Raw genomic sequence first — 16790 nt, 5'->3', positions numbered from 1 at the left:
TGACAAGAACTATCGCAAATCGACAAGATATTGATTACAAAATCTATCGCACGATTTAACGGTTTTGTTAAAATTTTAAAATGTGAACTGCATTAACATTTTTTTTATTCAACTTAATTTTTTTTTATTTTTACATACAATACAATTTTCTATTCTTAAAATTTAAGTCTTTGTCATAAGTTTGATGTTTCATAGTAAAGTAATAAGGTGGGTATCTAAATGAAAAGATTGGTTGAGTATAAAACTTTAAATTCTATCAACGCGAAATAACGCCTCCGCTTTGACCTAGGAGATCCTGAAGGTCAAGTTCTTCTCCATCTTCTTCAGCTACATCAGAATTACCTAAAGAATTTTTAGGTACAGTCTTGCTCTCGCTGGTCAATGTCAGGTGATGTTTGCTGCAGGGTTCGCAACTACAGCTTGTGGGCACCTCCAGGGCGTGATCTAACGGGCTGCCATCAGCACATGTAAGTTTTACAAACAGCTTTTTCAATCCCGTTGCAGCACAGCAGCTGCACTTGTCCTCGTATTTGTTTAGTAGGGGATTGTACTTAAAAGCCGAATTGCAGGCCCCTTCGCACTGGGTCACGCCTTGAATGGGTTGATCGTTGTGGCACTGTCCATGGTCCTGGCTTTGGAACATAATCATGCCAATGGTGAGAGTGGAAGCCACCGTAACAGCCTGACAATCGACTTGATCTAGCGGCGGTGGTGGAATCTTGCAGCGCTTGCAACAGCCTCCCTCATCTTGGAGATGTTCCGCAGGACAGCGACTTACATCCGGACACGATTCGTGCAGTTCGTGGATGATTAGCTGACCCTGGATGTGAACGCACGAGTAAACTGTGCATTTGTCTGGGCTTGTCCAAGTTTCATTCGGTTTGTATAGTTTTCCATCGTGGACGCAGCCCGTTGGCACACAGGATCCGCAGCATTTAGCGTTGTTCGTGTGCTCATAGGTTAAATCAAGGGGACACTTCTTCTCGCAGGTGAGCAACGTGGTCACTGTGATTACCATATTGTTCGTCAGCACGCACTCATAGGCGGCGCAGGGATCCCTGGGTAGCTGCCACTTGTCGCCTACACGATACACCTGCACCTGGTCTTCGTGTCTATAGAGACACTTGTCCTTTGGAGGCACACACTTATACACCGGACAGCAGTCGCCGGGTTTCTTCTCCGAGATCAGTTCGTAATGCAGCTCATCGCAGGTGGCCGGTGGCTTTGGACAGGACTCCTGAAGGCAGATTAGTCTGTAGCTTGGACAGCATCCATCCACTATTTTCTCCAATTTCTCGCCAGGCTTGACAACCAACGATGGCAACGGCTCACATTGATCACTTGGTTTGCATTCTATAAATTGAGATAAAGATATTAATGGTAAAAGATCCCTGTTTATTTAAAAACTTCGGACGTTAATAGTTCTTATGAAAACGACAACTCACCGCATCTGTAAACAGAGCATCCATGGACATCCTCGTCCACAATGCGAATCTGATGGGGTCCGCAGTCGGGCAGTTTGGGCTTTTCGCAGATGTGTCCGGGCTTTTTAGGGTCCGTCATGCAAATGAGTGTGGGGCAGCACTCAAAGTCGTGCTGCAGAACCACAAGCTTGTAGCCCTTCTGACAGATGGGACCGGTGTCCTTGTTGCAGTTTTCCTTTTCACAGCTAACTCGTCCACTGCCCAAGCACTGGCACCGAGTGCACTTATCCGGCTGCCAGACGTCTCCTACATGTCGTCCATCGCCACAAGTCACGCATTCATTGGGCGACACACACTTTCCGTGGTGTAGTACCTTGTCAGGCGGACAGAAGCATCCCTCATGACGCGCCGTATGCAAACAGCGTCCCTTGTAGATTACCTCCAGGTTGCTCTGATCCACCCGATCCACTCCCGTCTCACAGGATACGTCGCAGTCACATGGCCTATAGGTCATTCCTGGCAAGCACTCGGCTGGACACTCACTGAAAGGTCGCCAGTCGGCACACACACCCGCCTGGTTACAGGCATCCGCGTAGGCTGTCAGAACGTCACAGACCACTTGCTTATTATCAGTAGCCGTGCACGAGTCCTTCTGACAGGCCACGATGAAGGGCAGAGGATCTACCAGTAGAGGACAGCGGCCGAAGATGCCGGATTGCACAATCAGTTGGTAGCAAACATTCCGATCTTGCGGTAACGGCTTGCACACCTGCTGATGGTGACAGGAGCGAGTGTCGATGCCAAGGCGTGGCTCGTTTACCTGCCAGCTGGTCACGAAGTCGACAAGGTCAAAGGGACGAGGCTCCGCCGGCTTCGGTTTGGCCGGGTTAATCTGCAGATCGTCAATACTCAAGCCGTTGCAGTTGCCGCACAATCCCTCCATGCGACTGCCATAGCGGACAGAGGGCACTGTGAGCTGAAATTGGAGGAGGTTTAAAATTGATTTTTTCCAAGTTTAATTTGAGTAGCTCACCTGGAATTGTAAAGTATTCAGATTAACCAAGAGCTCCAGTTTAACTTGGGGTAGCTGCACAATCAGATCCTGCTCACCGGGCTGGTTAATCCTTAGCCAGGGCGACTGGTGAGGCCAAAGCGATACCTGGTAACCGTCGGCCAATAGCTTCACCTCGTTTTCGTGACGCTCGATGTGGAGGGTATGCTCACCGGCTGTAACACGGAGAGCACTTACACAGCTCTCCTCCTTGGTCAGTCCACATGGTTTTATTGTCGCATATACCTGGAAGTTAAAACTTCCCGGCAGAAGAAGATCCCTCGTTACCAGATATGTGCAGATGCCCTTGAAACTGAAGCTGCTGCCATCGTAGGTGACGAATTTGTTCAGGCCAAACAGACTGCACTTACAGTCCTTGCAATCATCCAAAGGCACGCAGTCGTCACCTCGCCGGACCGTGCCTTCTGGGCAATAGCAGCCGGGGAAGCATGTGTCCGGAATGGTGGGGCATACGGAAGCCGAGTTACTGGTCAGGGCGCACTGGGGCTCGCACCGCTGGCGGTGACAATCATGATGCACCAAGGGCGGTCGACATGTGGGCTCGCAGCGGTGAATGCTTCTCCAGCTTGTCAGCAAAAGATTGCGATTCACCGCAAGACACTGGCCAACAAAAATCTGGAGGAGATCACAACGACAACTGCCCTCGGCACCGCCATTAGATTTCAGACATTCGCAGGTTGTCTCCACGCACTTGACCAGGAAATCCTCGATATTTACAGATAAGCCACAGCCTTCAAACGAGGGATGCCTATGGCGAAATTCAAGAAAGGATCACAAGAAATTACACGATGGCATTTATTAATTGACTCACCTCACAGCCTGGCACATTTGGAGCGCCCGTTGCTGCAGATCCAGGGGACACACCTGTGGTTGGCACTTGTCCAATGGAAGTTTCCTATCGTACCACGAATCGCCAAAGTCCGTGGTGCTGATAACATGCAAGCCAGTACGCGTGCGCTTATCATCGTCGAGCTGGCCATTGTAAAAACCGCACAACCCATCCACTTGCCCCAAGAGTACTTGGGATACTCCGATCCTAATATTACCACTAGCGGCATATTGCACCCAGAACTTGTGACGTCGACATACCACCACAACTGTACCGCCCAACTGGCTGATCACAAAAGATCGGCGGACAGGCTTGACCAGCGCTAGATCATGGATAGTAAACTCGAAATTGTTGTAGATAACCCGTTGATTGGGCAGAATGGTTATAGTCACATCCCCTTCCACATCGCTGATAACCAGAGTCTTGGAACCGCAACTTGGCTGATCGGAAGCGCACTGGAGCTGAGTGCTGATTGTCCATCGGTTGTTTTGTGAATCGCGCGCCAAAGTGTGACTGCAGATATCGTACTTATACACCGTACCATCGAAGGTTCGGAAGATTCTTCCAGTGATGTCGCAAGTATCGTCTGGAATCCGAGGGCGTCGGCATGTAAAAGTAGGACACTTGTCAGTTCCTATGCTAGTTGTATCCAATATTGGTTCAAAGCCCGTTGGGCACTGTGGGTCCTCGCATGTTACTTTCTGCTGGGGTATACAGCAGAAGCTGTCGCACAGTTCAACGTCCTGGCGATCCCTTACCCTAAACGTACCCCTTCGTTGGTAAGCATCTCGGATACCAGTCGGTAGCTGGAAGTTAAGTCCATAAGGGCTAACATTTGCCCCACTAGCACCGTTTAACACCAACTGGGTTTCGGTGTCCAAGGATTCGTCCGCTCCATTCTCTGCGAATCCAAGATTTTCTTGTGGCACAATGCCCATAAGGCCAAGTAGATCATTGATTTGGTCTTGATCAGTATCGTTGACGTCGTCCTCGTCATCAGCAAGGAATTCATCCCAGTCACCCGAAAAATCTGGAATGTCTTGCGGTTCAATTCCTAATAAGTCCAGCAGTTCATTGACATCATCTTGGTCAAAGGATGAATGCTCCAGCTGGGGCTTTGCCGGAACAAGAGGCAACTCATTAAACTCTAGGCGCTCCAAGGTCAAAATTTTCATTTCCTTCTTCGACGTCAGGTCGTCAATTTTTTCTGCCACCTTTTCTCCGAACTTCTCGATAATAACGTCCCTGATCTTACTACCCAACTTGGTACCCAATTTCTTGATAACTTTAAACATTTTAGGTCCGAATTTAGCTCCAAACTTTGCAAATAACCTAAATGCACCAAGAGCAATTTCTGGCTGGTCTGAGGATTTCAAAGGCTCCAGCCAATCTCCCAGTGGGTCCAAGGAACCATCCTCCGTGGGATCCTCCGAAATATAAAGCATTTCGGAAAAGGCTATGGGTAGTTTTCCTCTGATCTTTACGGAGTAGCCAGGTGGGCACACAAGGGGCGGACACACAAGAGGTTTCTTAGTGGTTGCTGGAATGGATGTGAAAAAATATATTTGAGTTATTTAATCATTTTTATTTATTAAGAAAGAAATTGACTTACGGGGCTTCAAAGTGGTTTGAGTGGGGTCGCAAGTCTCATCCTCGTCATCGGCGCAATTCTGCACTCCATTGCACCACCACTCAGGGGGAATGCAATCTCCGCTGGTGGGGCATAGACGAGTGGTTGGTGGACACAACTGACACTCGCACCGACAACCCCTCCGGATACTCCTCATGTGGGCAGGACATTGCGGGCAGCTTTTAGTTTTGCAACTAACTACGCCACCCAACAGGCATACGCACTCCTCGCAGTCCGAGTTCTCCCATTTGGATCCAATTGGATAGCTGTAAAATCATTCTATCAAAAAGGTTTCAGAAAACCGTAATTCTCTTCTTACGGGGTATAACTGTCAATGCAAGGGCAAAGATTGCGCTCGACACACTTGGAACCCGTCCAGAAGAGATCTTCGACACAGGGGCACTTGGAAACGGTGCAGTTTAACTCGATGCCATCGCATAGATTACACACTCGATTTGGAGGAGGCTGGGTGTTATTTGCTGCAAAAACATTTTAAGTATGATTAATCTTTATGACTAGGTCTGAAGAGATTCTTACGATAAGGCTCGAAGCATCCAATGGGCTCGATTCTCCAGTTTATATTCTGATCCCATGTTGTGGGCACCAAACGAAGATGACGCGTCACCAGTGGCCGCAAAAATCCGTTTGTGTGAATGCTATTACTGTCCTGGTTGCCCTCGAATATGTGGGCATCTCCCTGCGGACCCGGCAGCTCGTTCCACACCAACTTGTTTGAGGAGAATAGAACTCGATAGGAAGTGACCCATCCATGAGCTCCTCCACGTGTCTGAATTCCGGTTACATTACGTGGTTCAAGAAAGTCAAAGTCAACAAATTCATCCAACTTGTTGGCCAGCGGCCGCCATCCTAACTTAGATCGGAATCTAAGTAGATCTAATAGTCCCTCATCTGTGTCGAGCTGCGACGAAAGCCAGATGCTGCTAGCCGAAACCTGGTGGGCCTGCAGTGCTCCATTATCGACGCCAAGAGGATCCTCGCAGATCAAATGAAACCTTGGTGGTCGCGTGGGCGGGATAGCTGTGGTCCTGTCGACTATTGGGGGTGTGGTGGTGGGCACATGGTTACACAGTAAAAGATCAAATCTTATGGCAATGGAATGGTGCCACCTGAGAGGATATAGCCGCACGGCTTTGGCCTCAATCGGACGCTGGAAAACATGAGCTCTTGCCACCCTTGAGTCCTTAGGCCCCACCAGCACCTGGGGTCCTCCATCTTGGCCAATAAGTTCATGATAGCCCTCGCCATCCAGACTATACACCAACTTAAGAAGGGTGACGTAGTTGTCCAGATGGGGATCCCCAGCGATAAGTAACCCGTATAGAGCCAATGGTCGCTCAAAGGTCACCTGTAGATACTGCGTTTGATCACTGATTCTAGGAGCCCAGGCTCCGGAATTGAGCTTGGGTTTGCGGTGCAGGCGAGAATGGTGAGCTGCGTAGTCATTATCCAGAATGCTTGATCCTAAGAAAGCGGTGTCAGGAACAGAATGGTCGCTAGTAAAAAGGCGCACCATGCTGTGAATATACATATAACAATTATATATAAAATATTTAGGAAATTACATATATAAATTATAAGCTAACTTACCTGGAAGCTGGACACAATGTAGGTGGGGTTAGGGTGGTGCGAATAGTAGGCAAGGGTGTGGTTGTGGTACGACTTCCGATCGGAGCTGGAATACGATTAAATTAATTCCAATAATCAAGAAATGTCACCATCAACTTACGGAACTCTGTAGTGGTTTTCTTCGGCACGCACACAAACTGGTTAAAAACACACTGACAGTCATCCAAATCAGTCGAGATGATTCTGTGTGGCTGCAAATAGTCGTCATTGCGATCGTCTAGGCAAGGACAGTCGTCCAGATCCACACAGGTGTTTTCATCGCGCCAGAGCTTACCCAGCGCCCGACAGTCCTGACGTTTTTTTGGCACACATCCGGCCTTGCAATGCTCGCCGGGAATGCAAAGACCCCGCCGGAGCAATTGCTGCCCGTAAAAGTGGCAGGTATGCTCACACTGGTTGGCGCAATCGTTCCACTCCTCATCATCCCGGCACCGATCTTTAGTCCTTCCACATTGGGGTTTCTGCCGGGTTACTATGGAGATGTGATCACATGCCCCGATTATCGGATTGAACATCATGCTAACGCCACATGATCCCGGAACCCAGTGCCAGTTGCTGTTCCCCGGAATTTTCTCGCAGCGCAGATATTTGAAGCAATCTCCGGGATACTCCTTGAAGATCTGTAGCGAAGGATCGCACTTCTCATTTGGTGGAGGAGGTGGAGGTCTAGGTGTGGTAATGTCATCATCGTTGCACTCGCAAAAGACCCGAATCTCGTAGTCGTGACATTTGCCCACACACACCAAGCCCCGGGTAAGATCGCAGGACACATTGTCATCCACCAGCTCGTACGATTGCTTGGTATCTCTCACCCGGCATTCTATATTCTTCTGGAACCTCCGATCGCAGGTGCCGTAAATGTTCTCGAGTGAATCGAAATTGGGCAGCGGTTCCAGGTCATTAAGGTTTATTCCACCCAAGCTGGATCCGCGATCTAACCAGCGTGTCCAGCCTCGTACGCATTTCTTACCGGACGGATCCTGCGGATCTTTCGGATCTTCTGTACCCGTGATCGGTGGCTTTGTAGTAGTGGTCGGTGGGCAAGGTTTTCCGCTGCATACCTCCTTCTTCTTGGAGCAACGACATGTGGCACAGTCGTCTGTGTACGTTATATCGCCTTCAAAATAGGTTATGTCATCTCGTTGCAGGCACACGGGCTTACAGTCCGTCCGGGGAACGCATGTGGTGTAGCTGTCGTTCAGGTAAATGTGGTTTAGTGGACAAGGCTTCACAAGACATCCCTCTATGCAGTTTTCGTGGTGACATAACCGAGCAGAGTCACCTTGGTCAAGGAGGTTATCGCAAGTCTCCAGAGGACAAGCCGGCGTACATGCGCTGTAATCCGAGCACTGTGTGTCGCATTGCATTGCTGTGGGGAGAAGTATATAGATATTATTTATTTATATATATTTGGATGGTACTAGTACTTACGGCAAAAGTGGGGCGTGCGCCAACGAATGTTGATGCCACGCTGAGAGCAGGCATCCGCGTAGGCAGCGACCGCTGTGCAGAGGCACTCGCAGTCGCCTCCTTGGTCACAGGCACATGTGTCAAAGACGCAGCGCTTTAGGTAGCGATCAAGAGGCACTTGGAGATGGCAGGCGGCGAACAATGGCGACTTGAGGATGCTGCATTTGTTTTCGGACCAAGATCGACGTTGCCCGTTCCGCTGGCAGGAATCGAAAATTTGTACAGGCAGCTCGCACTGCTGGTGCGTTCGCCAAGAATGACCAAAAAGCGTTGGTTCCGCCTCATGGCCTCCGGATGGAGATTTGAAGTCGTCCAGGCTGTTTCCGTTGTTATTACCACATAGTCCGGAAACGCGTCCGCGCCATTCATTGCCCAACCTAACGTAAACTCGGGTGCCCTCGTCCCACTTTATCTGGAGACGTAGGGACAGAACCTCGACCACCAGAAACACTCCCGCCTTGTAAACGTAAAAAGAACTGGACTCCTGCGAACTGATCTGCTGCCGAAGACCTGCAAGATGTTGATAGATGGTTAAGGAGTGGTTCTCGCCAAACAAATATATATTGTATGTATGTTCATAAAAATTTGTTCATATAAATAATTAGACTTACGTGCTATTAGAGAAGTGGCATTATCTGTCCCATAAATTCCGCCGGAACTTAGTTTAAGCTTCTCCGATCCGCCCTTGCCGCTCAGGGAGATTTCCAGTGACTTTGAACACGTGACGCTTGATGATCCGCAGAGAACGTTTTGGATAACTATTGAGAAACCACTGCCGTGGTCATCGATACCCTTAGAGAGAACGTAGTCACACTGGCCGAGGAAGTCGAAGTCGAGGCCATCAAAGGTACTGAAATGAGAGTCGCCCCAAACGCTGCAAGTGCCCTCACAGTCATTACGAGTGCACTTCCAAGATCCACCTTGGCAGACGCACTGGTTGCACAGCTCTTGGAAGGTGGCCCCATCGTCGAAACTCCGACCGGCGTGATAGCAAGAGCACTTCTCCGGCGAGACGCACTGCTGCCGGGTGACGTCGTACACAAAGTCATCTTCGCACACACATCCTGGGTGGCAGGAAGTTGTGTCAGGGAAATAATTATGCATGTTCTTACAGGTCTTCGGATCCTTGGGGGCACAGCTTACGAACTTGGCGTACGGACTACGAGCGCACTTCTTACGAATATTTACCAGTGGCGGAAAAATCCATTCATCATTCGGGTCTGCATCCTTGCAATTCCACAGCCCATCAGCACAGGTGCTACAAAAGTATTTTATTCATTATGAAAAAGAAGGGCCTTGAGAAAAGTCTTAAACTTACCATAGCTGCTGGAACCTTGCGCCCGGACGCACCTCCTTGTATCCGGGTTGGAAGCTCAGTCCATCATAGTAGCAGGAACAGGCCTTTTGGGGAACGCATTCCTGCTGCTCGTTGAGGAAGTAACCTGTTGGACAGCGACAGCCCTCGACGCACTGCCTTTTGCACTGATCCCGCTTCTGCAAGTCGAAGCAACTCAAGGCACACGAATCTCCGCACTCAGCGTACTCTTGACCATCCGGGCATTTGATCGAACACTGCTTGATAGACTGTCGCCAGCTGGTCCTGATTCCATTTCTTACGCACAAATTGGCGTAGTCAGAGAGCAGTTCGCAAAGCGCTTTGTTCGCGTTAATCGGATTAGTATCCGTAATGGCACAAATGTCGGAGATACAGGCTTCGTAGTGACTATTAGGATCCACGGCCCAATGGCACGGCTTAAAAGTGTCTGATCGAAGGACCGAACAAAGCTCTTCAGCCGCTGCTAGTTGGGCGGGATTACCTGAGCAGGGGGTTGGGTTCACCGGTGGACCCGGATCAGTACACAACTCTTTGGTGCGCCACTTGTTGCCAAATGCCAACGGAGTGTGCTCGTAATCTCCATCCGGAGTGAGGAAGTCATCCTTGGTGTTGTCATTAAAAGTACCACACAATCCAGCCGTGTTATCGTAGTAGCTATATGGGGCATCAATGTGGACAGTGGACTCGCCGTTCCACCACACCACCAAGCCATCGGCGAAAGTCACGGTGATAAAGTTATGACTGGCTAACCGAAGTACCACTTCTCCATTACCCAATTGCAAGGGTAATTGGGTCACCACCTCGCCATTTACAAAGCTCTGAAGCTTTTGCGATAGTTTGATAACAGTGGGCCCACCTTCTTTTAAAGAGAAGCGGATGGTAACCGATTTGGTGCACGATGGTCCAGTTGGCGATGGTTCTACTACCTCATCGATGGCACCAGAGCACGGGATGTTCTCGCCCTCCACGGAAAGAGTAAGTGTCTTCAACAGGTAGTACAGGCAACGACCTTGGAAGTCGAAAGATCTTCCATCAAAGGTTCGGTAATGGGGATCCCCAAAAGCTGTACAACGCTTGTTACACTTTTCCTGAGTGCACTCCCACTTTCCAGCTTGGCAGGTACACGTGTTGCACTCTTTTTTGTGGGTTTCACCTGGCTGGAACTCACGTCCACGCAGCTCACACGGGCACATTTTGTGGTCGATGCAAGTGTTTTTGTAGAGGAGCTTACCACTCGGGCAGAAACAGCCCTCAAAACACTGATTCGGGTCATTGATTCCTTCGCTCTCGCAGGTTGGCTGGGACTGGGGACCACATGAACGGTAGACAAGGCCACCGGCGCAACTGATTGGGCATAGTTGTAGATTCCGCCAATCCTTAATCGCAGGCTCAATTCCCAGGATTCGGCACTCGCCATTTAGCGATTGTAAAAAGTTGCAAATGCAGGATTGACCCCTTGGGCAGCCGCAGTGATCTTTGATACAAGTCCGTAGAAGTGTCTCCTGGTTGAAGTTCTCCAGACAGCTCTTTAAGTGGACATTGTACAGTAGTTTTCGACACTTCTCCACGGCCTCAACATGTCGCTCTCCCCTACACTGGGCCAAAGGTTCATCCGTATCGGGCACACATGTCTGATCACCGGTACGCCAACTATCAGTAAAGGTGCGACATGATGGTGATACTGAACCAGACCGGCTCATCAGGTCGTTGTCACTGTTGCCGTCGAGGTGACCACAGAGGCCACCTACCTTTTGCCAGAGATCCACGCTCGCACGCACGGTTAGGAGCTGGTGATGGTCCCAGACCAGCTGCAGACCCACCGATTCCAAGTCCACTTCCACGTGCTGAGCAAAGGGTACAACCTTCATTCCCAGGACTTGGGCAGGTAGCGGAAGCCGCTTCTCGGGCGTGGATAGAGTTACACTTCCATCTGAAAGTTACATGGTATTAGATTAAACCTGAACTGAAGCGGTTTCTCAGAATCAGAAATGCTTAAAAAAATTGGTATTTGCTTGAGATGAGGTCTTTTTGATCTAAATATCAGAATATAAGTCTTAAGTTAGTGTTTATTACTTACTGAGGTTCTCCAGTGTGTACTGTACAGATTGCCATTGGATCTGAATAGTCAGCGGAGATTCGAAGGTCTCACTTTTAACGGAGACATGAAATGCCCCGTATATCCTGTCGTTAACCAGGGTATGGGCGCAGTTCAGCGTCAGCCTGTATAGTAAACCATCGAAGGTTCGGATATTGCGACCGTTCCAGGAGCTGCAAACCGTAGTTCGTGGAGCCACAATTAAATCCTTATTGGGCTTTGGTCTTAGTCGGCCTGCTCCATCAATACCGTCATCATCTGGGTCCTCCGGCTTCCAGTCGCTGCTATTGTCGTACTGCCGATAGCGATTGCAGATTGCGATCAGGTTATCCGGCCAAGGAAGCACTGCTTTGTTTGTAATTGTGACAGTTCCATTGGTCTGAGTGTCAGAAGTGGTTATTTGTTGGGAGACATTTAGATTTGGAGCTGTGCGGAACGAAGAGTGTATGTTAATCAGAAGATGGTACAACGATATTTATCTAGTGCACGGAAAATAAACCAATGTTCTTGGTTCAATTGTGTAAGAAATTAAAAGGATCGAATTACTTAAAGCTGTTTTTAGTTATCGACATGAAAAGATGTCCCCTGCTGCGATAGGTGCTAAGTACACTGCCGCCATTATAAGGACCCTAAGACACTAAAACCTATTTCAGTCGAATGACAGCAAACATCTGGTTTTTGGTTTTAAGAATATCATATGTACATGTACATACACATGTACATATGTATATTGAAATGGATATAAAATGTCAAGTGCATAGGCGATAAACATATGTTGGAAAAAGAATGAACCCTCATTTAAGTGGGGGAAATCTGCCCATTGGCTGTGGAAAATAAGAGGGATCTATTTTCTTATCGCCATTTGTATTACAATGTGTCCTTTATGTAAGATATTCCTTTGTGGGTTTCCTTTTACTTACGATATATGCAAGTGCCAGAGATTGTTGGCTCGAATTTTCCCGTTCCGTAGTCGCAGACGTAGCGTGAGACCAAATTTCCCATAACACTAACTCCTTGAGCTGTAGGACAGCTTAGACGACACTCTGACCTCTCCGGTCCATGATCGCACTGGAAGTTGCCATTGAAATCCGTAACATTGCATCTAGACACGGGAAATTGGCACTGTTTTCCTCGGTAATTTGGCGGACACTCACAGACATTAGGTGCAATGCATTTACCTCCGTTTAGACAATTAGGAGAACAACTCGCTGAAATATACAAAATAAGAAAGAATAGGCCATTCTAAGATGTTCGATTAATTAAACTGATCAGAAAAGTTCCTACCCTCGCAATCCGGCAGCTTGAGAAATTGTGGGTTCATATCCACGTATTTAGTACCCTTGCACTTGAGAAGAACTCGACTGCGTTTGTCGGAAAAGTCAAATCCCGGAGAGCACTGCACCTCACAGGTATCTCCTCGACAGACGGTCCTCGAGTTTTTTGGAAGCTGCGGTGGCCGCTCCGGACACCCGAACTCCTGGTGTTTCTCGCAGTTCTCTCCACCAAATCCCTTCTGGCAGTGACAAAACTTCTCCCCATTGCAGATGCCTCCATTTCGGCAGACGCACGCGCCATCGCAATGCTGGATGGTCTTCGCCGTGGGGGCCCCGTTCTTTATACCCCACGCACCACGACGGCAGGAGAGGATTAGCTTATTGACGTTCTGGCGTTCGCCATAGAAGTGATTAGTGCCGATGCAGCTGACCTCGCACTCGCCTCCCTCCTTTGTATCCACGCAATTCACATTGGTGTTGATGGGGAATTTGTATTGGGGACAATGGGAGAATGGCTTTTTCACTTGACTGAACCACAGCTCATTGGCTAATCTTGGTCCCGAATTGGGATTGCTGGAAAAGAGATTAGGAATTAATATTATTAAATATTTTTAATACAATAATCTAATAGATTTTACACATGTAAGTAAAAAAAACTTGAAATCCCATATTTACTTCTTCATTCTTATAAAACGAATTTACTTACTCTGGTACCCAAGTCCTAGTTGGTTCCACATTGGGCAATCCAACAGTGCTTCCAAAAAGAGATGCGGCAAGGAACCACACTACCACACCCATGCCGGAGAAAATCTTGGTCCCCTGCAGGGACTTATATCTGGATTTATTTCACACTTCACCAAAAACACTTAAACTGCTCAAAAAACCGGACAAGACTAAGATGTTATGAGTGAGTTCAGTTCCTTTTATACCCCCAAGAACTAGGGGGTTATCGGAGGTCTTCTATTTCATGCAGATGTTGTATACATAGAATACAAATTTTCTTTGGATAATACCAAAGATGGAGGACAGAACTGATAATGCAGAACAGTTATTGATAAAGAACACATTGCTCTTTATGTTATCTTAAGGATTGTTGCTTTCGTTCCTAATGAACATACACAACTTCATTTTCTGAAGTATTTCTTTCATTTTAAGGAGATTGATAGTAGAATTAAAATAATAAGAAGAATTAATTCAAATATAATAAAACTTATTTTAAGAGTTTAAGGCTAGATATTATATTTTGTGGGCCTTTCTTAACTATTATCTTTATTTGAACGCATTTATTTATTTGAGTAAAATTGAAAGCAATTCAAAAAGGAAGAAACCGTTTTTCAGGGTTGCTAATTCAAAAACTCTGTATCCACCACTGCATAAAAAAACGCCGTATGGTATTTTATAGGACTTTTTTTTAATTAAAAACAAATTAAACGCGAAATGTTGAAAACTTTGTAAATAATATTGAAAACCCGTATTTATAAGTGAAAAAGTGAATCTATAGTGCAATTATGTTTCTTCCGGAGACAGCCACCTTTTGTATCACCCTGTTGGTCTACGGAGCCATCCTTCTGCTTCTAATTTACTATGTGGGACTGGTTTTCTATAAAAGACAAATTTTAAGAGTAATATTTTTTAGGTACTGACGCTGGCGGATCTGGAGTGCGACTATTTGAATGCCCAGGAATGCTGCCGGCGACTCAACTTCTGGGTCATACCCAAATTCGGATCACACGCCCTGCTCTGTGTCCTACTTCTTCTCGGAGGCCACTGGGTAATGTTTCTTCTTAACCTGCCGATGGTTATATGGCTTTTCTACGAACTTCATCGTCAGCGGAGAGATAGCCTGGGTGTCTACGATCCGGTGGACATACACAGTAGGGGACTGCTGAAGGTCCACTTGAGGAATTGTATGATTTATCTGGGGTACTATTTCGTTATGTTTTTTGTGGGAGTGTACTGGTAAGTTAGGAGATCTCAAATACTATATATAAAAAATTACTATTAATCTGAAACTTCTCTTTATAGCCTCATTTCATCACTGATCAAGGGAGACCCCATCAAGCGGTATGAAGACGATGAAATAGTCACCGATTTTTGAAGTTTAGCTAAATAAGCCTGCACCCAACGGGCTTCCAGGGAATCTTAGTAAATCTAAGAAGGCCTGGATTCTATTTCGGTTGATTTAAAAGAAACAAATTTAACAGACATGTTTCCTGACTTTCGCAGAACATGTATTCTATATAATATTACAATTTAAATAAGTTTTCCAAACTCATCTACTTTGCTATACCGTAAAAAGGTATAGAAAGACTTATAGTCTAATTCGTTCAGATCTTCAAGAGTCGCGATATAAAAGACTGTAACACTGCTCAATTTACTGACATCGCGTTAGCAGTATACACAAAAACATACCCAAAACCAACCTAGTCGCACTTTATCTTCACTTTATTTATTTCATCTTTAGCAATATAAGCGTATTCGAAAAGAAATCACAAAATACATAACCATATTCAGAAAGCTGTTCTTGAGTTGAATCCTCTGTTATTGTAGGAAGTCCACCACCTCCTCGAGCTCCCGCTGGCGAGCCTGTTTCTGGGCCCAACGTGCCTCCGCAGTCTTCACACTGACTACCCAGCGGTCGTGAGCCAGCTTAATGCCACAAACCGCGTCTTCCAAAGACTTGGATGCAGCGACTCCTCCTCCCTGTGATCTTCCCATGTAAGTCTGAGCATCAGAACGCGGATGGCGACGCTTGGCTGGACACAGTTTTCCGCCCTTGGGAAAGGGAGGCTCTGACAGATATTTCTTAAGGCACCCTTGGTGAAATAGGTGTCCACAGTAAACGCGCTCGATGAAAAGGTCAGAATTGTCATCTATTTCTATATTCTGCGGATCATCGGGTAGCACAGTTTTATCACAAATAGGGCAAAGTTCGATATGGAAATCCCGAGTGGCCTCCAGGCAGAACTTGAGTGACCGTTGCAGACTCCTCACCGGACGAAAATTGGCCAGTGCCTCTTTGCTAAGCCGAATCGGTGGCTCTACGCACTGGCGAGCTATCTCCCGCGACTGACCGTTTAGGTAGCGCACAAGCACGGCAGGCAGATTGGATTCTTGACCACGTAGCTCCACACTTTGCATGGGATAGCTGTCCAGAACGACGGCAGTAACTTTGTACTTGTAACGGCCTCCCTTAGCCACCAGCTCCACGCTCCTGTTCTTTTGCTTCAGCTTTAGCTGGCTCTCCGAGCCTCCACTTTTGATGTCTGCCCTTAGCTGCTTAATCTCGTCTAGGCATACGCAAAGCGGATTATCCGTCAAATACTGCTGCGCAAAGGCCAGAACCAACAGCGCCTGCGGTTTTCCCAAAAAATCCTTGACATAGTCGTCGATTAACCGAGTGAGCTCCGTTAGCAGCATATCGGAGTATACACGACTCTTTAGCTCCACCAAGATGGGAGTGCTCTGCGGGTAGTTTTCCGGAAAGCGAAGGCACACGGTCATTGAGAGGTTTGGACGCTCCGGGTAGATGTCAACCCGAATCAAAGAGTTGGAGCAAATTATGATTTTCGTGTGCGGTACCTGCTTTTCACATTGTGCTCGAAACTCTGTAACCTCCTGGTCAATAAAGCTCATTGTCGGCGGAATCTGTCAGCAGTTTCGTTGCTGTTTTCCAGTTGGACTGTTTTGAAACAGCTGGTACATACAGTGCTGAATAAGTAACAATTTAATTTGGCATAGTGACGAAAAATGTTGCGTCTGAAGTTCGACATATGGACGACTGGAAAATTCAAAATAAACATAATAAAAGCAAAGTTATATTTAATCCGACTGTAAAACCATTTTTAAAATTATAAAATATCCTTGTACCACTAGTTCTATTGTTTAACTTCATAACAATATTAAACGTTAACTGAATTTTTTGCATTTGGATTCTATATATTAACAAATTGGTGTTCATAGTTTTTAATTAAAATAATTAACAATATTTTCAAGTGCTTCGGTGAATATCT

General features: G+C 47.0%; 3 protein-coding genes across 3 annotated transcripts; 1 reads left to right on the top strand and 2 right to left on the bottom strand.

The window, feature by feature from the left end:
• Window positions 1–98: 98 nt before the first annotated feature.
• LOC108110539 (hemocytin-like) lies at window positions 99–13680 on the bottom strand. Its single transcript, XM_017219620.2, has 16 exons — window positions 13484–13680; window positions 12788–13350; window positions 12424–12711; window positions 11486–11929; window positions 9391–11338; window positions 8684–9330; window positions 8034–8582; window positions 6703–7971; window positions 6564–6648; window positions 5493–6490; window positions 5275–5434; window positions 4938–5221; window positions 3308–4865; window positions 2458–3244; window positions 1446–2400; window positions 99–1353 (listed from the first exon to the last, which is right to left on the bottom strand). Exons 1-16 carry the CDS (start codon window positions 13573–13575, stop codon window positions 257–259), a joined length of 11724 nt encoding a protein of 3907 aa, XP_017075109.2. The 5' UTR covers window positions 13576–13680; the 3' UTR covers window positions 99–256.
• Window positions 13681–14161: 481 nt separating this feature from the next.
• LOC108110547 (protein cornichon homolog 4) lies at window positions 14162–15294 on the top strand. The gene is made up of 3 exons (XM_017219637.2): window positions 14162–14363; window positions 14414–14736; window positions 14803–15294. Exons 1-3 carry the CDS (start codon window positions 14286–14288, stop codon window positions 14873–14875), a joined length of 474 nt encoding a protein of 157 aa, XP_017075126.1. The 5' UTR covers window positions 14162–14285; the 3' UTR covers window positions 14876–15294.
• LOC108110544 lies at window positions 15205–16537 on the bottom strand. The gene has a single exon (XM_017219633.2). It carries the CDS (start codon window positions 16411–16413, stop codon window positions 15319–15321), a length of 1095 nt encoding a protein of 364 aa, XP_017075122.2. The 5' UTR covers window positions 16414–16537; the 3' UTR covers window positions 15205–15318.
• Window positions 16538–16790: the final 253 nt, after the last annotated feature.

This window comes from Drosophila eugracilis, unplaced genomic scaffold, assembly GCF_018153835.1.
Source record: "Drosophila eugracilis isolate 14026-0451.02 unplaced genomic scaffold, ASM1815383v1 contig_2152, whole genome shotgun sequence".
Taxonomy (NCBI): domain Eukaryota; kingdom Metazoa; phylum Arthropoda; class Insecta; order Diptera; family Drosophilidae; genus Drosophila; species Drosophila eugracilis.
The sequence above is the reverse complement of the archived record's forward strand: the minus strand, read 5'-3'. Positions and strand labels throughout refer to the sequence as shown.

Excerpts from the sequence above, each read along its gene's own strand:
- LOC108110539 (XM_017219620.2), bottom strand. The coding sequence starts at position 13,575 with ATGGGTGTGGTAGTGTGGTTCCTTGCCGCATCTCTTTTTGGAAGCACT. Across the intron at positions 6,491-6,563 it reads ACATTGTGTCCAGCTTCCAG|CATGGTGCGCCTTTTTACTA; the intron begins GTAAGTTAGCTT and ends GTATATTCACAG. Across the intron at positions 4,866-4,937 it reads TCAAACCACTTTGAAGCCCC|CAACCACTAAGAAACCTCTT; the intron begins GTAAGTCAATTT and ends CATCCATTCCAG.
- LOC108110544 (XM_017219633.2), bottom strand. The coding sequence starts at position 16,413 with ATGAGCTTTATTGACCAGGAGGTTACAGAGTTTCGAGCACAATGTGAA.
- LOC108110547 (XM_017219637.2), top strand. The coding sequence starts at position 14,286 with ATGTTTCTTCCGGAGACAGCCACCTTTTGTATCACCCTGTTGGTCTAC. Across the intron at positions 14,364-14,413 it reads TTCTGCTTCTAATTTACTAT|GTACTGACGCTGGCGGATCT; the intron begins GTGGGACTGGTT and ends AATATTTTTTAG. Across the intron at positions 14,737-14,802 it reads TTTTTTGTGGGAGTGTACTG|CCTCATTTCATCACTGATCA; the intron begins GTAAGTTAGGAG and ends TTCTCTTTATAG.